Source organism: Canis lupus, chromosome 15 (genome assembly GCF_003254725.2).
Source record: "Canis lupus dingo isolate Sandy chromosome 15, ASM325472v2, whole genome shotgun sequence".
NCBI classification, from domain to species: Eukaryota; Metazoa; Chordata; class Mammalia; order Carnivora; family Canidae; genus Canis; species Canis lupus.
The window spans coordinates 4805368-4821344 of record NC_064257.1 but is presented as its reverse complement, the minus strand read 5'-3'; the positions used below and the strand labels follow the sequence as shown (position 1 = coordinate 4821344).

The 15977-nt window shown below is 54.4% G+C and overlaps 1 protein-coding gene across 1 annotated transcript in view; it reads right to left on the bottom strand.

The window, feature by feature from the left end:
• Positions 1–15819, bottom strand: part of EPHA10 (EPH receptor A10) — a 41433-nt gene extending 25614 nt beyond the window's left edge. The window contains 6 exon segments of the mRNA XM_025419869.3: positions 4297–4647; positions 5325–5480; positions 12184–12862; positions 13592–13641; positions 13644–13655; positions 15657–15819. Coding sequence (XP_025275654.2) covers positions 4297–4647; positions 5325–5480; positions 12184–12862; positions 13592–13641; positions 13644–13655; positions 15657–15762 — 1354 coding nt within the window. The 5' untranslated portion in view covers positions 15763–15819.
• Between the last annotated feature and the right edge of the window lie 158 nt (positions 15820–15977).

The following is a 15977-nucleotide window of genomic DNA, read 5'->3' as shown; positions in this document are numbered from 1 at the left end:
CGGCCTTCGGCCTTCCGCCTTCAGCTCAGGTCATGATCTCAGGGTCCTGGGATCAAGACCCCCTATTGGGCTCCCTGCTCAGTGGAGCCTGCCCCTCCCTCTCCCTCTGCCCCTCCCTCTCCTTGTGCACTCTTTCTCAAATAAATAAAAAAAAAAAAAGAAATGCAAATCCAAGCCACAGTGAGATCCCACTTCACACCCACTAGGATGGCTGTAACCAACAAAAACAAAAACCAGTTTCGGTGATGATGTTGAGAGACTGGAACCCTTGCACGTTGCTGGCGGGAATGTCAGATGGTGCAGCTGCCTTGGAAAATGGTTTGGCAATTCCTCAAAAAGTTCGTCGGTTTCTCAAAAAAAAAAGATAAAAAGCTTCTCTAAGGGGTAGTGGAAAGAGAGGTGGGTGGGGGGTTGGGGTGACTGGGTGACGGGCGCTGAGAGGGGCACTTGATGGGATGAGCACTGGGTGATATGCTATATGTTGGCAAATTGAACTCCAAAAACATAAAAAAAAAGCTACTCTATGTTTTAGTCAGCTCAGGCGACCATAATGAGACACTACAGACTCCATGGCATAAGCAAAAAAAAGAATTTTTTTTGCACAGTTCTAGAGGCTAGAACTTGCAGATCAAGAGGTCTACAGATTCATATCCATAGTCTCCTGGGAAGGGTTTTCCCCCTGACCTGCAAACAACCGTTTCTTGCTGTGTCCTCTCTTGGCTATCCTCTCATGTACACACACACAGAGAGCAAGGGAGCTCTGGTGTCTCTTTCTCTTCTGTAAGGACACCAGTCCTATGGGATTAGGGCCCCATCCTTACCATCTCATTGACCTTACTTCCCTAACAGTCCCATCTCCAAATACAGTCACATTGGGGGTTAGGGTTTCAACCTATGAATTTGGAGGAGACACAACTCACTCTATAACATCACAGGACCTAGCAATTTCACTCCTACATATATACTCAAGAGAACTGAAAACATGTATCTACGGAAACGTGTACATGCAATTCATAGCAGCATTATTCATAATAGCCAAAAGGTAGAAAAACTGCCCATATGCTGATGACTGGATAAACAAACTGGTATACAATGGAATATTGCTCAGCCATATAAGGGGAGGATGTACTGATGCACGTTACAACATGGATAAACCTTGAAAACATGCTAAACAAACCAAAAAAGGGCAGACACAAAAGTCCACATATTGTCTAAATCTATATTTATGAAATGCCCAGAATAGACAAACCTATAGAGACAGAAAGTAGATTAGCAGTCACTAGAGGTGCCAGAGGGGTGGAAGGGCTGGGGAGTACCTATTAATGGGTTCCTTTTGGGGATGACGAGAATGTTCCGGAATTAGATGCTATGGGTTGCATAACCATGTGACTATATGAGAAAGCCCTGAACCGTACACTTTAAAAGGTATGTGAAATTGCAGGGTACATGACTAGCTCCAAAAAAAGTGACAATACTAAGGATGCAATATATTATGTGTAAAAACACATTGGATGTGACCAAAGTTATACTCAGAGGAAAATTCATAGGCTAAGCACTAAACTCTCCTAAAAAAAGACTTCAGGAAAGCAAGACAATGATATTAATGAAGGCAAAACCATAAAATAAATGAAAAAAGTACAAAACACTGGAATTAATAAATTTAAGAACTGATTCTTTGTCATAACCAGTAAAACAAACTGCCAGCAAGGATAATTACCTAAAATGAAATCTCAAGCTTACAACACGAAGAAAGGAAAAGCAGAGTTCACTGCAGATACCGAGGACAGTTTTAAAATGTACGTTTCTCGGCTACTGAATAAGAAAAAGATCATTGAAATATTTGCTACAAAAACACAAATTAACAATACTGACTCAAGAAGTATGGACAAGATTAAGAATACCATCGAACTTTCCCCCAGAGAAGATGCAGGGCCCCAAAAGCGGTTTTGCATGCCTTCAAAGAATGATCATTATATCATGTAAACTGTTACAGAGCAGAGAAAAAGAAGAGATTTTTCCCCCGAGGCCTTTCCCAAAGCCAGCAAAACTTGGCAAATGCTAAAACTTGACAAAGAACAATAAAAGAAAGAAGAAGAAAGAAAGAAAGAAAAAGAAAGAAAGAAAGAAAGAAAGAAAGAAAGAAAGAAAGAAAGAAAGAACTAATCTCTCTTGTAAATGCACATGGGAAAAAATGTTAAAATATAAGCAAATTAATTCAGCAAAATATTAAAAGAATAATACATTCATATCCAGTGGGGTATAATCTAGGAATGCAAAAAGAGCTCACACTGAAAAATCCACAAGTAGGATTCATCATGCCAATAGGTCCAAGGAGAAAAAAACATGCACTTATCTTGAAAGATGCTTAAGAGGCATTTTATAAAATTAACATCCATTCCCAATTTTTTTTAAAAGTTGAGTAAAAAGTGAAAGCATTATATGGCCAAGAGGCTAAAAGCATAGGGTGCGTACTTACTAGCTGGGTGACTTTGGACAATTTGCTTGTGCTCTCAGGTCTCAAATTCATTATTTGAAAGATGATTATCATTGCATTTAAAATGAATGAATGTAGGCTTCTCCCTCTGCCTGTGTCTCTGCCTCTCTCTCTCTCTCTCTCTATCATGAATAAATAAATAAATCTGAAAAAAAAGAATTAAAAAAAATGAATGAATGTAGAAAATCATATTGCACAGTGCCCGTGCCCAACAGAGAGCAGCACTCAATCAGTGGAAGCTTAGTTTTTTATTAGTAAAATAGAAAAGCATCTCCTCAACATGATTTTTAAATCCATCTATATCAAAACAGGACTGTTAATATGAAATACCAGATAAAAATCCCATACCTTATATATTATACAAAAGGGATTTTTATAGTAGACACTTCTAGATATGGATACAGAGATAGGAAAAAATATGGAAGGATATACCCCCAAGATATTAATAGTTGTATAGCTCTGGGAAATGGGATTATGGGTGGTTTTTTTCTTTTTCTATATTGAATTTTTAAAAAATGTAAATGCAATAGCAAATGTTAAGTCACAGTAGAGATATGGTAAAAAAAAAAAAAAAAAAAAAAAAAAAAAAAAAAAAAAAAAAAAAAAAAAAAAAAAACAGAACAAAACTGTTATTCCAGAAAACCAGACCAATTGGAAATCTCTCCCAAAAGGCAGAGAAAATGGATTAAGAGCTAAAAATGATAAAGGGTGTGACAAGATTCGAGAATCAGAAAATGGATGTACAACCTCAGGCTTAGAGAGATTCTTCGAGAGATATTGGAGCTATCAGAAATTCTAGTCAAAGCAGTAACTGGAAGAAAAAAAAAGTTCTTTTCCAGGAATAAAAGCTGTGTGCAGATCAGAAAGTTTTACTACGAACCAGCCAAACTCAGTGAAAAGAGATCGATATTGGTTACATTTTATTTCCACTAGTAGGTGAAAGAATCACACAAGCACACATGCCCAAGCACGCTACTTGCACAAGAATAAAAATCACTCTGGTCTCTGACCTCTCTGCCACCCAGCTGCCTGGAGACAGGGAAGTAGAGTCACAGAGCCACCCCGTCTCAGAGATGAAAAGACCCAGAAACCACGCGTCTCACTTCTTCGTGCACAGGAAGGTGCCCCCCAGCTGGGGAAAGACAGGGGGAAAGCGAGTGTGGGGACGGGGGAAGGTGGAGCGCTAACCGAGGGTGGAGGTCTGAGTCTGGGGTCCCTATTCCAGACTCAGAAATGTGACCAGTGCCTTCTGCGGTCCCTGCACTGTGACCCTGCTGTGCCCTCTCCCCGGGACCAGAGAAGAGGGTGGCCGCTGGGCGGGGATGGAGGCTGCGGGACCCAGCCCTGTGTTCTGGGACAGGGGACGAGGAGGGACGATTCTGGTCCTCCAGGTGAAATTTTTGGACAGCGCGGGCGACAGGTTGCGGGGCGGGGCAGGGGGCTCCCCGCAGGCTGGGGAGCAGGGGTGCCCGCTGGCTCCCACAGGGCCCCCCCCCGACCCCCCGCGACCGCTCCGGCCCAGGCGCCCCAGGCCCTCGTGTGCTCAGTCCCTCCCGGGTGCGTGGGGTGGATGGGGGGGATGGAGGGATGGGGGATGGAGGGATGGGGGATGGGGATGGGGGATGGAGGATGGGGATGGGGGATGAAGGGATGGAGGGATGGGGGATGGAGGGATGGAGGGATGGGGGATGGAGGGATGGGGGATGGGGATGGGGGGATGGGGGATGGAGGGACGGGGGCCCCGCGCTCCGGGGTGTTTTGCGGGGCACCTCGCCTCCCGGAGAGACGCGGGGCGGCCTTACCCCCGGGCCCGGTGGACACGGTGACCTGCGCGTACGTGGCTCCCGCGGCGGCCGCCGGGCCCGACACGCCGTTGAGCGCCGCCACCCGCACGGTGTAGCGCGCCCCGGGCCGCAGGTGGAGCAGCGTGGCGGCGCGCTCCCGCAGCCCGGCCTGGCGCGGCACGAAGGCCACCCGCGGCCCGCACGGCTCGCACGCGCCCCCCGGGCCCTCGCGGCCGCAGCGCAGGCACAGCAGCGAGTACGTGACGTCCGAGCGGCCCCCGGAGTCGGCGGGCGGCAGCCAGCGCAGCCTCAGCGCCAGCGGCGAGCGGCTCAGGCTGTACTGCAGGTCCCGCGGCGCCGACGGCGGCCCTGGGGGGGCGGGGGGGAGGGGAGGACGAGGGGGAGGAGAGGGAGGAGGGGGGGGATAGGGGGACGAGGGGGGGAGGCAAGGGGGGACAGGGAGGAGAGAGGGGAGGGAAAGGAGGAGGGAGGAGAGGGGGGATGAGGAGGGGGAGGAGAGGGGGAGGAGGAGGAGAAAGAAGGGAAGGGAGGAGGAGGGGGAGGGGAGAGGAGGGGGAGGAGAGGGGGGAGGAGGAGGAGGAGGGGGAGGAGGAGGGAGGGGGAGGACGAAGAGGAGGGAGGAGGAGGAGGGGGAGGGAAGAGGAGGGGGAGGGGGGAGGAGGAGGAGGGTACCGTCAGTGGGGGGTCTGGCGGGAGGGGGCATTGTGGGGACACCGAGGGGGGAGGGGCGGGGACCACAGGGAGGGCGGGGCCCAGGGCGGTGGGAGGAGGTTAGCAGCTTGGGGATGCAGGGCTGAGCACCAGGAGCCCCCCTCCTGGCGGGGGGCACAGGGCGGGAGGGGACCACCCACTCCGCCACCTGCCCTCATCCCTCCGTCGTCGTGGGTACTCTCGTCCATCCTGGTTCTTCCACCCCGAGGCCCCGGGGCCCGAGCCCCCACCCCAGGCTCCCCTCCCTCCACCCCAGCCCGCCATCTCCATGGGGTGGCTGCCCCCCCCACCCCCCCGCCGTCGGGGACACTCACGGGTGCAGGAGGCCGAGGGCGGGTCGGTGGGCGAGCGCGCGTAGCTGTCCTGGCACACGCAGAACGTGGAGGCGTTTTCCAGGGCGCGGCTGTGCTCGGGGCACGGGGAGCAGAGCGGCCGGCGCGAGGACAGCTTGTAGAAGCCTGGGGGACAGGCTGCGGGGGGGAAGCCACGTGAGAGGGGCCCTGTCCCCCACTTCCCTGCCTGCCTCCTGTCCTGGAACTGTGCAGGGCGGGGGGGGGGGGGGGGGGGGGGGAGGCTAGGAACCCACAGCCTAGGACTACAGAGCAGTCAGTAAGCACCTACTGTGTGCAGAACACTGTTTTACTCTAGTAATTCACTTACTCCTCACAACAGCCTGTGACGTATGTCCTTTATCCTCATTTTTTAAATGAGGAAATTAAGGCTCGGAGACTTGCCCAAAGTCCCACCGCCGGTAAACGGTGGGGTTCCAGCCCGAGCAGACACCATGCTGCCCCCATGCCTGTTGGGAGACAATCAGCTAAACTGTCCAGTCTTGATGTAAGGCCAGAAGAGAGGTGCCTGCAGGGGGTGTCCCCCGGCCCCCTAGGGACAGACACCCAGGCTCTCTAGCTGCACGCGCACACACTGCTGTTAGAGCCCATCCTCCCCCATGCATCGCACATCCTCAACTGACACACCCAGCTGCAGTTTGGAAGTGGAGCCAGCTGGGTGCAGGGGAATGGCAAGAAGGGGGTTCCGGTCTCGACACCCTGACACCCTCCCGGCGACTCTGCATCTCCCGCCTCACCCAGGGCACAGGTTCTGACAGCTGGTCAACCTGGGTTGGCCACGGAGCCCTACCACTTAGTTGCCGTTGGCCTCGGCAGAGAGGTTGACCTCTCCGAGCCTGGTGTGGAATTCGCACCTCAAAAGGGTTGTTGGGGGATTAAGTGAGCAAAGTGTAAGCCACTTAGCCCAGCACAGACGACAGGCACACAACAGTGGCAGTAATTACTGTTCCTCCATCGCAGGCCCGAAGTGGAAACTGCTAAACACCCACTTGAAAACCGTCGTCGCCAGCTGGGCCAGGCAGGAGTGGGGCAGCGGCTCCCCGCCCTCCTCTGGCAGTTGGGGTGGCCTCACCTTGCTCCCTGTTCCCGCCCACCCGACCTCCTTTCTAGGTTAGCAGTTTCTGGAAGGCAGGCTGCGCTCAGCCGGAGCAGACGAGGAGGAGTGGGCTGAGGGGGGCTGCGGGGCTCCATCTGGCGGAGGATGGGCAGCTTTGGGCAGGGCCTCTGAAGCCCAGGGGGCCTCGGGAGTATCTGCCTTCAGAACAGAGCCTGGGACTCATGGCCGTTGTGGTCTGGTGGCGGCAGCAGGGACTCAGGTGGCCTGGGCTCCAGTGTTAGCTCTGCTGCTCCCTATGCCTCTCTGGCCTCAAGAGGCCATCGGTCAAGTGGGGACAATAACCATGGCCCGCCAACCTCCGTTGCCAAGTCAGATCTGTTCAAGGGATCTCACTGAAGAGGGGAAAAAGGTACCAGAAGCTCCCTGTCTGCGGGCGTTTGTGACACCTGCTGTCCCAGAGCTGTGCGTCCCATCAGAGACAGCAGCGGTTATCTCTACTTTGATGGGCTCTGTTTCGAAGAGGTTTGTGTTAATGGCCAACAGACACATGAAAAGATGCTCCACATGGCCCGGCGCCCGGGAAGTACGAATCAAAGCCACAATGAGATGCCACCTCACGCCGGTCAGAGTGGCTAAAATGCACAAGTCAGGAAAGGACAGGTGTGGGCGAGGACGCAGAGAAAGGGGAGCTCTCGTGCACTGCTGGTGGGAATGCAAGCTGGGGCGGCCACCCTGGACAAGAGTTTGGAGGTTCCTCAAAAAGTTGAAAATAGAGCTACCCTACGAGCCAGCAATTGCACTTCTGGGGATTTACCCCCAAAAATACCAATGTAGGGATCCGAAGGGGAACCTGCACCCCGGTGTCCACAGCAGCAGTGTCCACAATAGCCAAGGGATGAAAGAGCCCAGATGTCCATCGACAGATAAATGGATAAAGATGTGGTCTCTCTATATATACAATGGACTACCAGTCAGCCATAAAAAAAAATGAAAATTAAAAATTAAAAAAAGTGAAATCTTGCCCTTTGCAATGACGTGGCCGGAACTAGAGGGTGTCATGTGCGCTAAGGGAAAGAGGTCAGTCAGAGAAAGACAATTATACGTGGAATTTAAGACACAAAACAGAGGATCGTGGGGCAAGAGAGGGAAAAATAAGACAGAAGCAGAGAGGGAGACCAACCATTAGAGACTCTTCATTACGGGAAACAAACTGAGGGTTGCTGGAGGGGAGGGGGGTGGGGATGGGGTACCCGGGGGACGGGCATTAAGGAGGGCCCGTGATGGGATGAGCCCTGGGTGCTATACAAGCCTGAGGGATCACTGACTTCTACCTCCGAAACTAATAATACATTATATGTCCATTCATTGAATTTAAATAAAATTTAAAACAAAAAAGAAGAGGTTTGTGTCGAGGGGCAGCCTCCTGGAGCCCACCCCTCTCTCTCTTCCTAAAGGTCAACCTAGGTCAACTCCGCTGGCCCCGTCCTCCAGTGGCTTTCCTAGCAGGGGCCACAGTCTTTGCTCAGAAATGGGGAGCCCACCTTCTTCTGAGGCTGTCGCGGGGGATCCTGTGTGCCCCGTGAAGCTTAGAGAGCACACCTGCTTGGGTCACTGTGCTCCGGGGCAGTGCGACAGCGATGTGAAGACACTTGTCGCTGGACACCCTGATTCCCCGACCCCACCCCCTGGGAAACCCCCAGTCTTGCATGTGCCTGGGAGACGGAAACGAAAGAGAGAAACAAGAGGGAGACCACGGTCGTTCTACCCCCTCTACTCCCCAGGCCCCCCCCCATAGCCACGCTAAGCTTTTCCTCTCTCGACTCTGGGTCTTGCCCTATAATGCCTGATGCTCCTCCTCTTGTTCTCTTGAAGTCCTCCCTGGCATCCTCCCCGGCTCCGTGCTCCCCACGGCAGAGCTGACGCTGCCATTACAAGTGGCTTTTGTCTAGTCTCAGCTTAAATCAGAAGCGGGACTGGGGTCCTGTGTGTGTGTGTGTGTGTGTGTGTGTGATTGTGTGTGTGTGATTGCGTGATCACCCACAATGTGTATCCCACCTCACCCCACCCCGACCCTGATCCATTCACTGAGTGATTTTTTTAGCATCTACTGTGAGCCAGGTGCTCTGGAGCTGGAGTCTGTAAGACAGATCAGGATCCTACTCACCGCTGGGCCAGATGCCCTCCTCCCACCTCACCGGGAGAAGAAAGGCTGTCAGTTGGTAATTCCCTCAAGGTCAGCCCATCGAACCCACAAACCTCCATCTACACCCACCTTCCCCCTCCTGCTCCCTTCTAGGCCTAGAGGAGGGGATGAGCCACCTCGCGTTGAAGGCCTCCAGCCCCTCCTCTTCACTCTGGGTCCTGCCCCGTGTCCTCCACCCAGACTATGTCCCATCAGTCATATGGCTCCTCATTCTCACATCACTCCTTCTCTACCAGCTCTTCCCAGGGACAGAACAAGGGAGCGGGGCAGGAAAAGCGGCCCGGTGAGGGTGTAGACACTAAGGGCATTATCTATAGAGTATAGAAAACCAATAAAACATGGCCTCATCTTTATCAGCAACAAGCATCAGCAAGGCTAAACCATGTCAGTAATAAAATACACCCCTCGGGCCAGGCTGCTCTCACCGCACCCCACTTGGTACCCCACTGGCTCCTTCCCTCAGCAGATAAACAAGGCTCCTACTTGCAGTCAAAACCTCTCTCAACGCAGCGTCCTCTTCTCCCCTTCCAAACCCAGCCTCCAGGACCTGTGGACATTCCCTGACCGTAGCTCCACGTCTTCCTTCACCCCAACCTACGCAGCCTGGTCTCTCTGTCTCTCTGTCTCTCTCTCTCCATTACTCAACAGAAACTGCTTTTGACAGGGCCACCAAACAGACACGGTCCACACCTCGCCCCACCTGGGTGCTCACCAACACCGGAAGCTGTTCCCTCCTGGACCCTTCCATCTCCCTGGGCTGCCACCAAATCACCATCTCCTGGATCTTCTCCAACCTCTGATTCTCCCTCAAAGACCTTTTCTATGGGCTTCCATTCTTCTACAGCCCCTTAAATCCTGCTGTTGTGCAGGACCTCATCATTGGCCCTCTTGCTTCTTACCTCACCTTGGCCTGTCCCAACCATACCCACAGCTTCAAGTAGCACCTGTCTCTCTGCTGCTGCTGCTCCAGACTCCCTTTCCAGCTACCTCCACTTGAACGCACCATCAGTTCCATGTCCATCAGTGTCCCGTGTCCTCTACCTCAGTGAATGATCCTCTGTCCATTCAGTCCTCTAGAAGCATACAAATCAAAAAAGACTCTTCTGTCCTCCCGTGTCACATGGTCACCAAGTGCTGTGTATGTGCCTCATTATCACATCCGTCCTCATGTCTCAATGATCTCTGCTACTGCCTTCCTTCGGACCTTGTGCTCTTTCTCCTGGACTACTGTAGCATCTTGTTCTGGCCTTTAATCCTCGAGTGATCTTTTGAAAATATATATCTGAACATTTCAGATCCCTGGGCACCTGGGTGGCTCAGTCGGTTAAGCGTCTGCCTTCGGCTCAAGTCATGATCTTGGGTCTTGGGATTGAGTCCCACATTGGGCTCCCTGCTCAGCGGGGAGTCTGCTTCTCCTTCTCTCTCTCCCTCTGCCCACCCCCCTGTTTGTGCTCTCTCTCTCATGCTCATTCTTTCTCCCCCAAATAAATAATTTTTAAAAAATTAACATGTCGGATCCCTGCTTCAAATCCTCCACACTGGTCTACAGCATAAAGTCTAAGCTCTTTATCCTAATGTTCAAGGCCCTTCAATGTATATACCTGCCCCTCTCTAGCCCCATCACTCCTCACACCCCCAAATGCCCTCTGCTCCCATAGCCCCAATCATGCTACATTCTCTCCTGCCTCCATGTTTCTGTAGACAACCTCTTAGGTAAGGATGCTTTTAGCTGCCTGGAAGAAAGGCCTTCTCATCATCTCTCTCCACCCTTAAAGTTGGCTTCTCCCTTCTCCAGGTTTCCTCAACTCTCTGTTGGTAGGGATCACACTCTATGGTGTGTGATCAGCCAGTACCCTTCCACTGGGCACCTACCATATCCTGTTTTGGACAGTGAGGCTGCTGAGACCAATACAACCATTGCCTGAGGCCAGTTCCTAGTCCAGTGCTGGAAACACAAACACACCTAAGTAGATCACTGCACGCCATGGGGTGAGTGCAGGAATAGAGGTTGCAGTCAACTACACCTCAGTTAAAAAAAAAAAAAAAGCAAGAAGTAGAGGTTGCAATGGGTGCTGGAGAGCAGAAGTGGATCCTAACCCCACTTGGAGGGTTCAGGAAGGTTCATGCCTCCAAGTCCCTTACTAATCCACAGGTTCCCCCAAGGAAGGAGACGGTGACATCATCTAAATACATATAACAAACCCTCCTAAACTAAATGCATTTGGTAAGTTCTCAATTCATATTGAATGGATGATTGAACAAAGGAAAGAGTAAGTTTAGTCATTTCCCCCTGTCTCCCCACCACTCTATTAATCCCTCCATGAGATTATTTATCACCTTGTTGTGATTTTTAAGTTTTTACATTTTTTCATCTGTAGAGCTTCTGAAGACTTGAGACTATGCCTGACTCATTTCTTTTGTCGGCACTTAGAAAAGGATGCAGCTTAGAAGAAGCATCCCTTGGTCTTTCTACATTCAGGGCACACATCCACGCCCCATCTGTACCCTCAGTCCTCAGAGCCCCAGATAGGGGGTGGGAGGAAGGAGAGGTCTGGTCCTGGTGCCCACACAGAACTTAGACCCCAATAGACCCCCCACTAAGGGGTCTCTCTCAGGTGACACAGTGACTCATGGTGCAGAGAGTCGGGTGGGATCTTAGTGGTCATCTAGTGCAACCTCTGGACTCTGCAGCTCAAGGACCCCCCCTGCCAGCCTCTGACCCGCATACTGCCAGTGAAAGGGCACCCACCGTTTATAAGGGGAGCAATCCCACCTGCCCATAGCCGGTGGAGGCGGGCTGCTCTAGCCTTCTTCCTCACGCCTAAGGAGGTGGCGCCATGTAATAGAAAGACCTTGACACTTGGGCAAATCCAGATTCAAACCCTGATTCCCCATTTACTAACTTTGCAAGTGAGGTGTTAATGTCTCTGAGCCTCAGTTTCCTCACCTGTGAAATAGGGATCCAGGTGATTGACTTTATTGCCGAGAATAAATGAGAGATCCTTTGTAAGGTGCTTATGGCAGTGCCCGAAATGCAAGCCCCTAAGGCCCCCTTAGGTGGAGTCACAGTCACCTCCTGGGAACTTCACCTAGTGGTCCCAGCTGGATTCCCCTCCTCGCCCAGAGCCCCGCGGGAGGTCAGGACTCCCGCTCCACCCCGCAGCCCCTCCATCCGCTCCCCCTCCTGCCTCCTTTGTCCAGGGCATACTCGCCCGATTGTCACCGTGCACGCTAGGCTCCCACGCACTCCCCCGCCATTGCCACCTGCACGCTAGGCTCCCACGCCCCCCCCCGCGATTGCCACCTGCACGCTAGGCTCCCACGCCCCCCCCCCCCGCGATTGCCACCTGAACGCTAGGCTCCCACGCCCCCCCACGATTGCCACCTGCACGCTAGGCTCCCACGCCCCCCCCCGCGATTGTCACCTGCACGCTAGGCTCCCACGCCCCCCTCCACGATTGCCACCTGAACGCTAGGCTCCCATGCCCCCCCCCCCCGCGATTGCCACCTGAACGCTAGGCTCCGGCGCCCCCCACCCCCCCGCGCGTCAGCCCGCCCAATACCTTCACAGATGTCACCACGTTCCTGGAATCCCGCACTGCAGCTGCAGCGGCCCACGGGCACCAGCCACTCACCGTCGGCGCCACAGTGCATGCGCGGGGGGCTGCCCGGCTCGCCTTCCGAGTGCGCCACGCACGTTCCCGTCACCTCCACCAGCGTGGAGAAGGCGCTCTCGGCCGCGGTGGCTGGGAACGCCGCCAGGCCCCGCACCGTGGCGCGGCACTGCTTGTAGTAGACGCGCACCGAGACCAGCGCCACGCACGCGCCCACGTCCTGGAAGGCCAAGTGGAAACCCCGCCGGCTGAGCGGACCGACCTCGCGCACCTCGGTGTTCAGCTTCATCTTGCGCTCGCCCAGGTCGCCCTGCGTGAAGCTCTCGTCCGCCGCGATTGTGTCGATCTTGCGGGCCCGGCTGCCCCCGGGGCGAGGCCGCCCGCGGCCCAGGTCGGCCTCTGTCTCCAGGTAGTACACGTTGAAAGTCTCCTTGCAGGTGCCGGCGGCGCCCGGGATGCTGCTGCAGTCGCGCAGCGTGAACTGCAGCTCCACGAAGATGCGCTGCCCGCGGCCGCGGCTGATCCAGCCGGTTTGCAACCAGTTGTCCTGGTTGGGCTCCAGCACGTTGCACACCTGATACGTGCGGATGGGACGGTCATGCTCGTCCACGCCGCTGATCTCCTCCCACTGGGGAGGAGAACAAAGATGTGGGAAACTCAGAGCCAAGGCGCCCCCAGGAGGCCGGGCCCTGGAGGTGACTAAAGCCGAAAAGCCCCTTCCCCATCACCTGGCATGCTCCCTCCCCCCAGCCTCCGCCCCTGAAATTATAAGATGCAGAGCTGGGAGGAACGTTGGAGACAACCGAGTCCAATCCTTAATTTTATAGCTGGGTAAACTGAGGCTCCAGAGAGAGAGAGAGAGAGAGTGGTTTGACCGGATATGAACGTCGAGGTAGCAGCAGAGCTGGGAATGGTGCCTGAAGTCTCCTGGCTCTCAACCAGGTGCCCACTCAGGGACCGGGCTGCAGTCACATAGCCACATCTCCCCACCCCCACTCCTAGTTTTCAAGCCTCTTTTAGGATTTTAAATATTGCTCGTTCTATCCGTCCATCAGTCAACACTGCTTGGAGGATCTACTAACTGCAAGGCACTGCCCAGCGTTGGCTCATCTAGATGACACGTTTCTGTTGCTAGACACAGCCAGGTTCCCCCTCGCTATCTTTTTCTTTTCTTTTCTTCTGGGACTGACCAAAGACTCAACATTTTCTTATAGGCCACCCTGGCTTGAAGCCAGTGCTGCTGCAGACCATGTGCCTTGGGGAGCATTTTGTTCTGCTGTAACCACAAGGAGCCGAAGGATCTGGATCCCAGACCACCAGAAGATTCCTGGGACAGAGCGGGAAAGGCTACACTTACCCCGTTACTTGGCAGTGCAGTCCAGCCCAGCTCAGCCTGGGAAGCTTTGAATCCAGGAGGATGACTAGGGAAAGGAGGGACAGAGATGTCAGAAAGCCAGAAGGTCAGGAAGGTGGGAGGGACCCCTGTGTGAGTTTACTGTAAGTTTGCTGAGGGGACAGAGGCAAGTTATTCCCAGTCCATACCTTCCCATGAGGGGGTGGGGCACAAAGTAGCTCAAGTCCAGAGAGAAGCAGCCACAAGAATTAGGGAAGGAGCCTGTAGTAGTTTCTTGTAGCTGCTATAACACATTATCATACATTCAGTGGCTTCAAATAACAGTAGCTTACAGTTTGGAGGTCAAGAGGTTGGAAATCAGTTTCACTGATCTAAAGTCGGGGTGTCAGAGGGGAGAATCTATTTCCATTAGAATTTTTCAGCTTCTAGAAACCACCTAGACTCCTTGGCTTGCGGCCCCCTCCTCCACCGTCAAGGTGCTTCTCTCCAATCTCCTTCTGTGATCAAGTTGCCTTCTCCTCTGGCTCTGACTCTTCCTGCATCCCTCTTATAGGGACTGTTGTGATTACATCGGGACTATCCAAATAACCCAGGATCATCTCTGTCTCAGGATCCCTACCCACATCTGCAAAGTCTTTTGCCATTTAGAATAACATTCACAGGTTCTGGGGATTAGGATGTGGACATATTTGGGGAGTCATTATTCAGCCTGCCACCGAATTCATGGAAGCACTCTAAGATTGGCCCTAAGATGGGGGGAGGTAGTGGTGTCAGTGAGTCCCCCTCCTGCTTTCCCAGGCTCCCTAAATTATAACTGAGCATCAAGAAGAGGGGAAAACGTGAGCGTATTACAGGATTTCTGCATACATCCTGAATTCGTTCATACCCAGGGGCTCTTCTAAGGTCTGAAGACCAGGGAGGGGATCCCTGGGTGGCTTAGCGGTTTGGCCCTGCCTTTGGCCCGGGGCGTGATCCTGGAGATCCAGGATCGAGTCCCGCATTGGGGTCCCTGCATGGAGCCTGCTTCTCCCCCTGCCTGTGTCTCTGCCTCTGTGTGTGTGTGTGTGTGTGTGTCTCATGAATAAATAAATAAAATCTTTTAAAAAAATGAAGTCACCAGGGATGGAAGAGACTTGAACCTCTTTAGTTGGACTCCCAGGGGCCGGGCAAACGAGTGGAGAGACTCTGCCAGCACAGCAGCAGGTGAAATAAAAATCTCTTCCCTCCTCTGCTGTCAGTATTGGGTCCCAAAGCAGTCCCTGTCTGGACGGCCCGGCTGCAGATCAGAGACAGCAGCCCAGGCTATCCTGAAGTCTTGGAAGATTACAAAGCTGGAGCCTTCAAGGAGGGGGGTGGGGCTCCAAGGTGAGGGTCTCTAAGAGGCTTGGCTCCAGAGGCATCGGCCGACAGCTTCCCGACTGGGGTATAACTGATAGCACATCGCAATTGCATATTGGAGAGCATCAGAGATCCGCCCCCGCCCCCCCCCCCCAATCAGCGCCTGAGATCCCGGCTCCTCGGGGTTCTGCACCTGGAAGTGACGCCTCTGGATTCGGCTGAGTGTGCAGCTCCCCCAAATCCACGACCGGAGGCCGGACGCGGGCAGCGGGGCCGCCGCGTGGGAGCGCGTCGGCTCCGGAGTCAGCACTGCGGACAGCTCCCGGCCCCGCCGCGCCCCCCGCCGCGCCCCCGCCCGCGCTCCGCTCCCTCCGCTCGCCCCGCACTCCGACCTCACCTGCACGGCTCGGGCTCCCCCGCGCTCACCCCCGCCCCCACGCCCCCCACCTGCAGCCGCTCAGCCCGTCCGCCTCTCCGGCCCCTGCACCGCCGCCTCTGGCTCCCCCGGCTCCCGGGCTGCTGCTTCCCCAGCCCCATCTCCCCAATGCTCCCCCCTTTTCCTTTGCTCCGCTACCTTTTTCTCTGTCTCTTGAGCTCTTCGCTGCCCGCTTGCTTCAAACCCCAATGCGGACTCCAGTCTCTCTCTCCGACTCCTTCCCGCCGAGCCCCAGTTCTCAGCCCCTTATCATCCGGCATCCCAAGCTCCAAGAACAGCCACCCGCGTCCTCACCTTCCTCGGCCGTCCCGGGCCTCCCCGGTCCCAAAAGCAACGCCAGACAGAGAGGCATCAGGCAGCCGAGCAGGCGCAGCGGCCGCGCGCCGGCGCCGGTGTCCATGGTCCGCAGCCCGAGCTGTCAGTGCGGCGGCGGCTCGAGCCGCGCCAGCCCCAGCGCCGCGGAGCTGCGCCCCCAGACCCCGGCGCCTGCCGGGGGCGGGATCTCGCTGGTTACGGTCATCCGCGGGGACCAATCGCCGGGCGCCGCCGCGGGACGTCCACCAACCCCCGCCAGCAGAGGGAAAGGGGTGGAGTTTCGGGGGCCGGGGGGCGGGG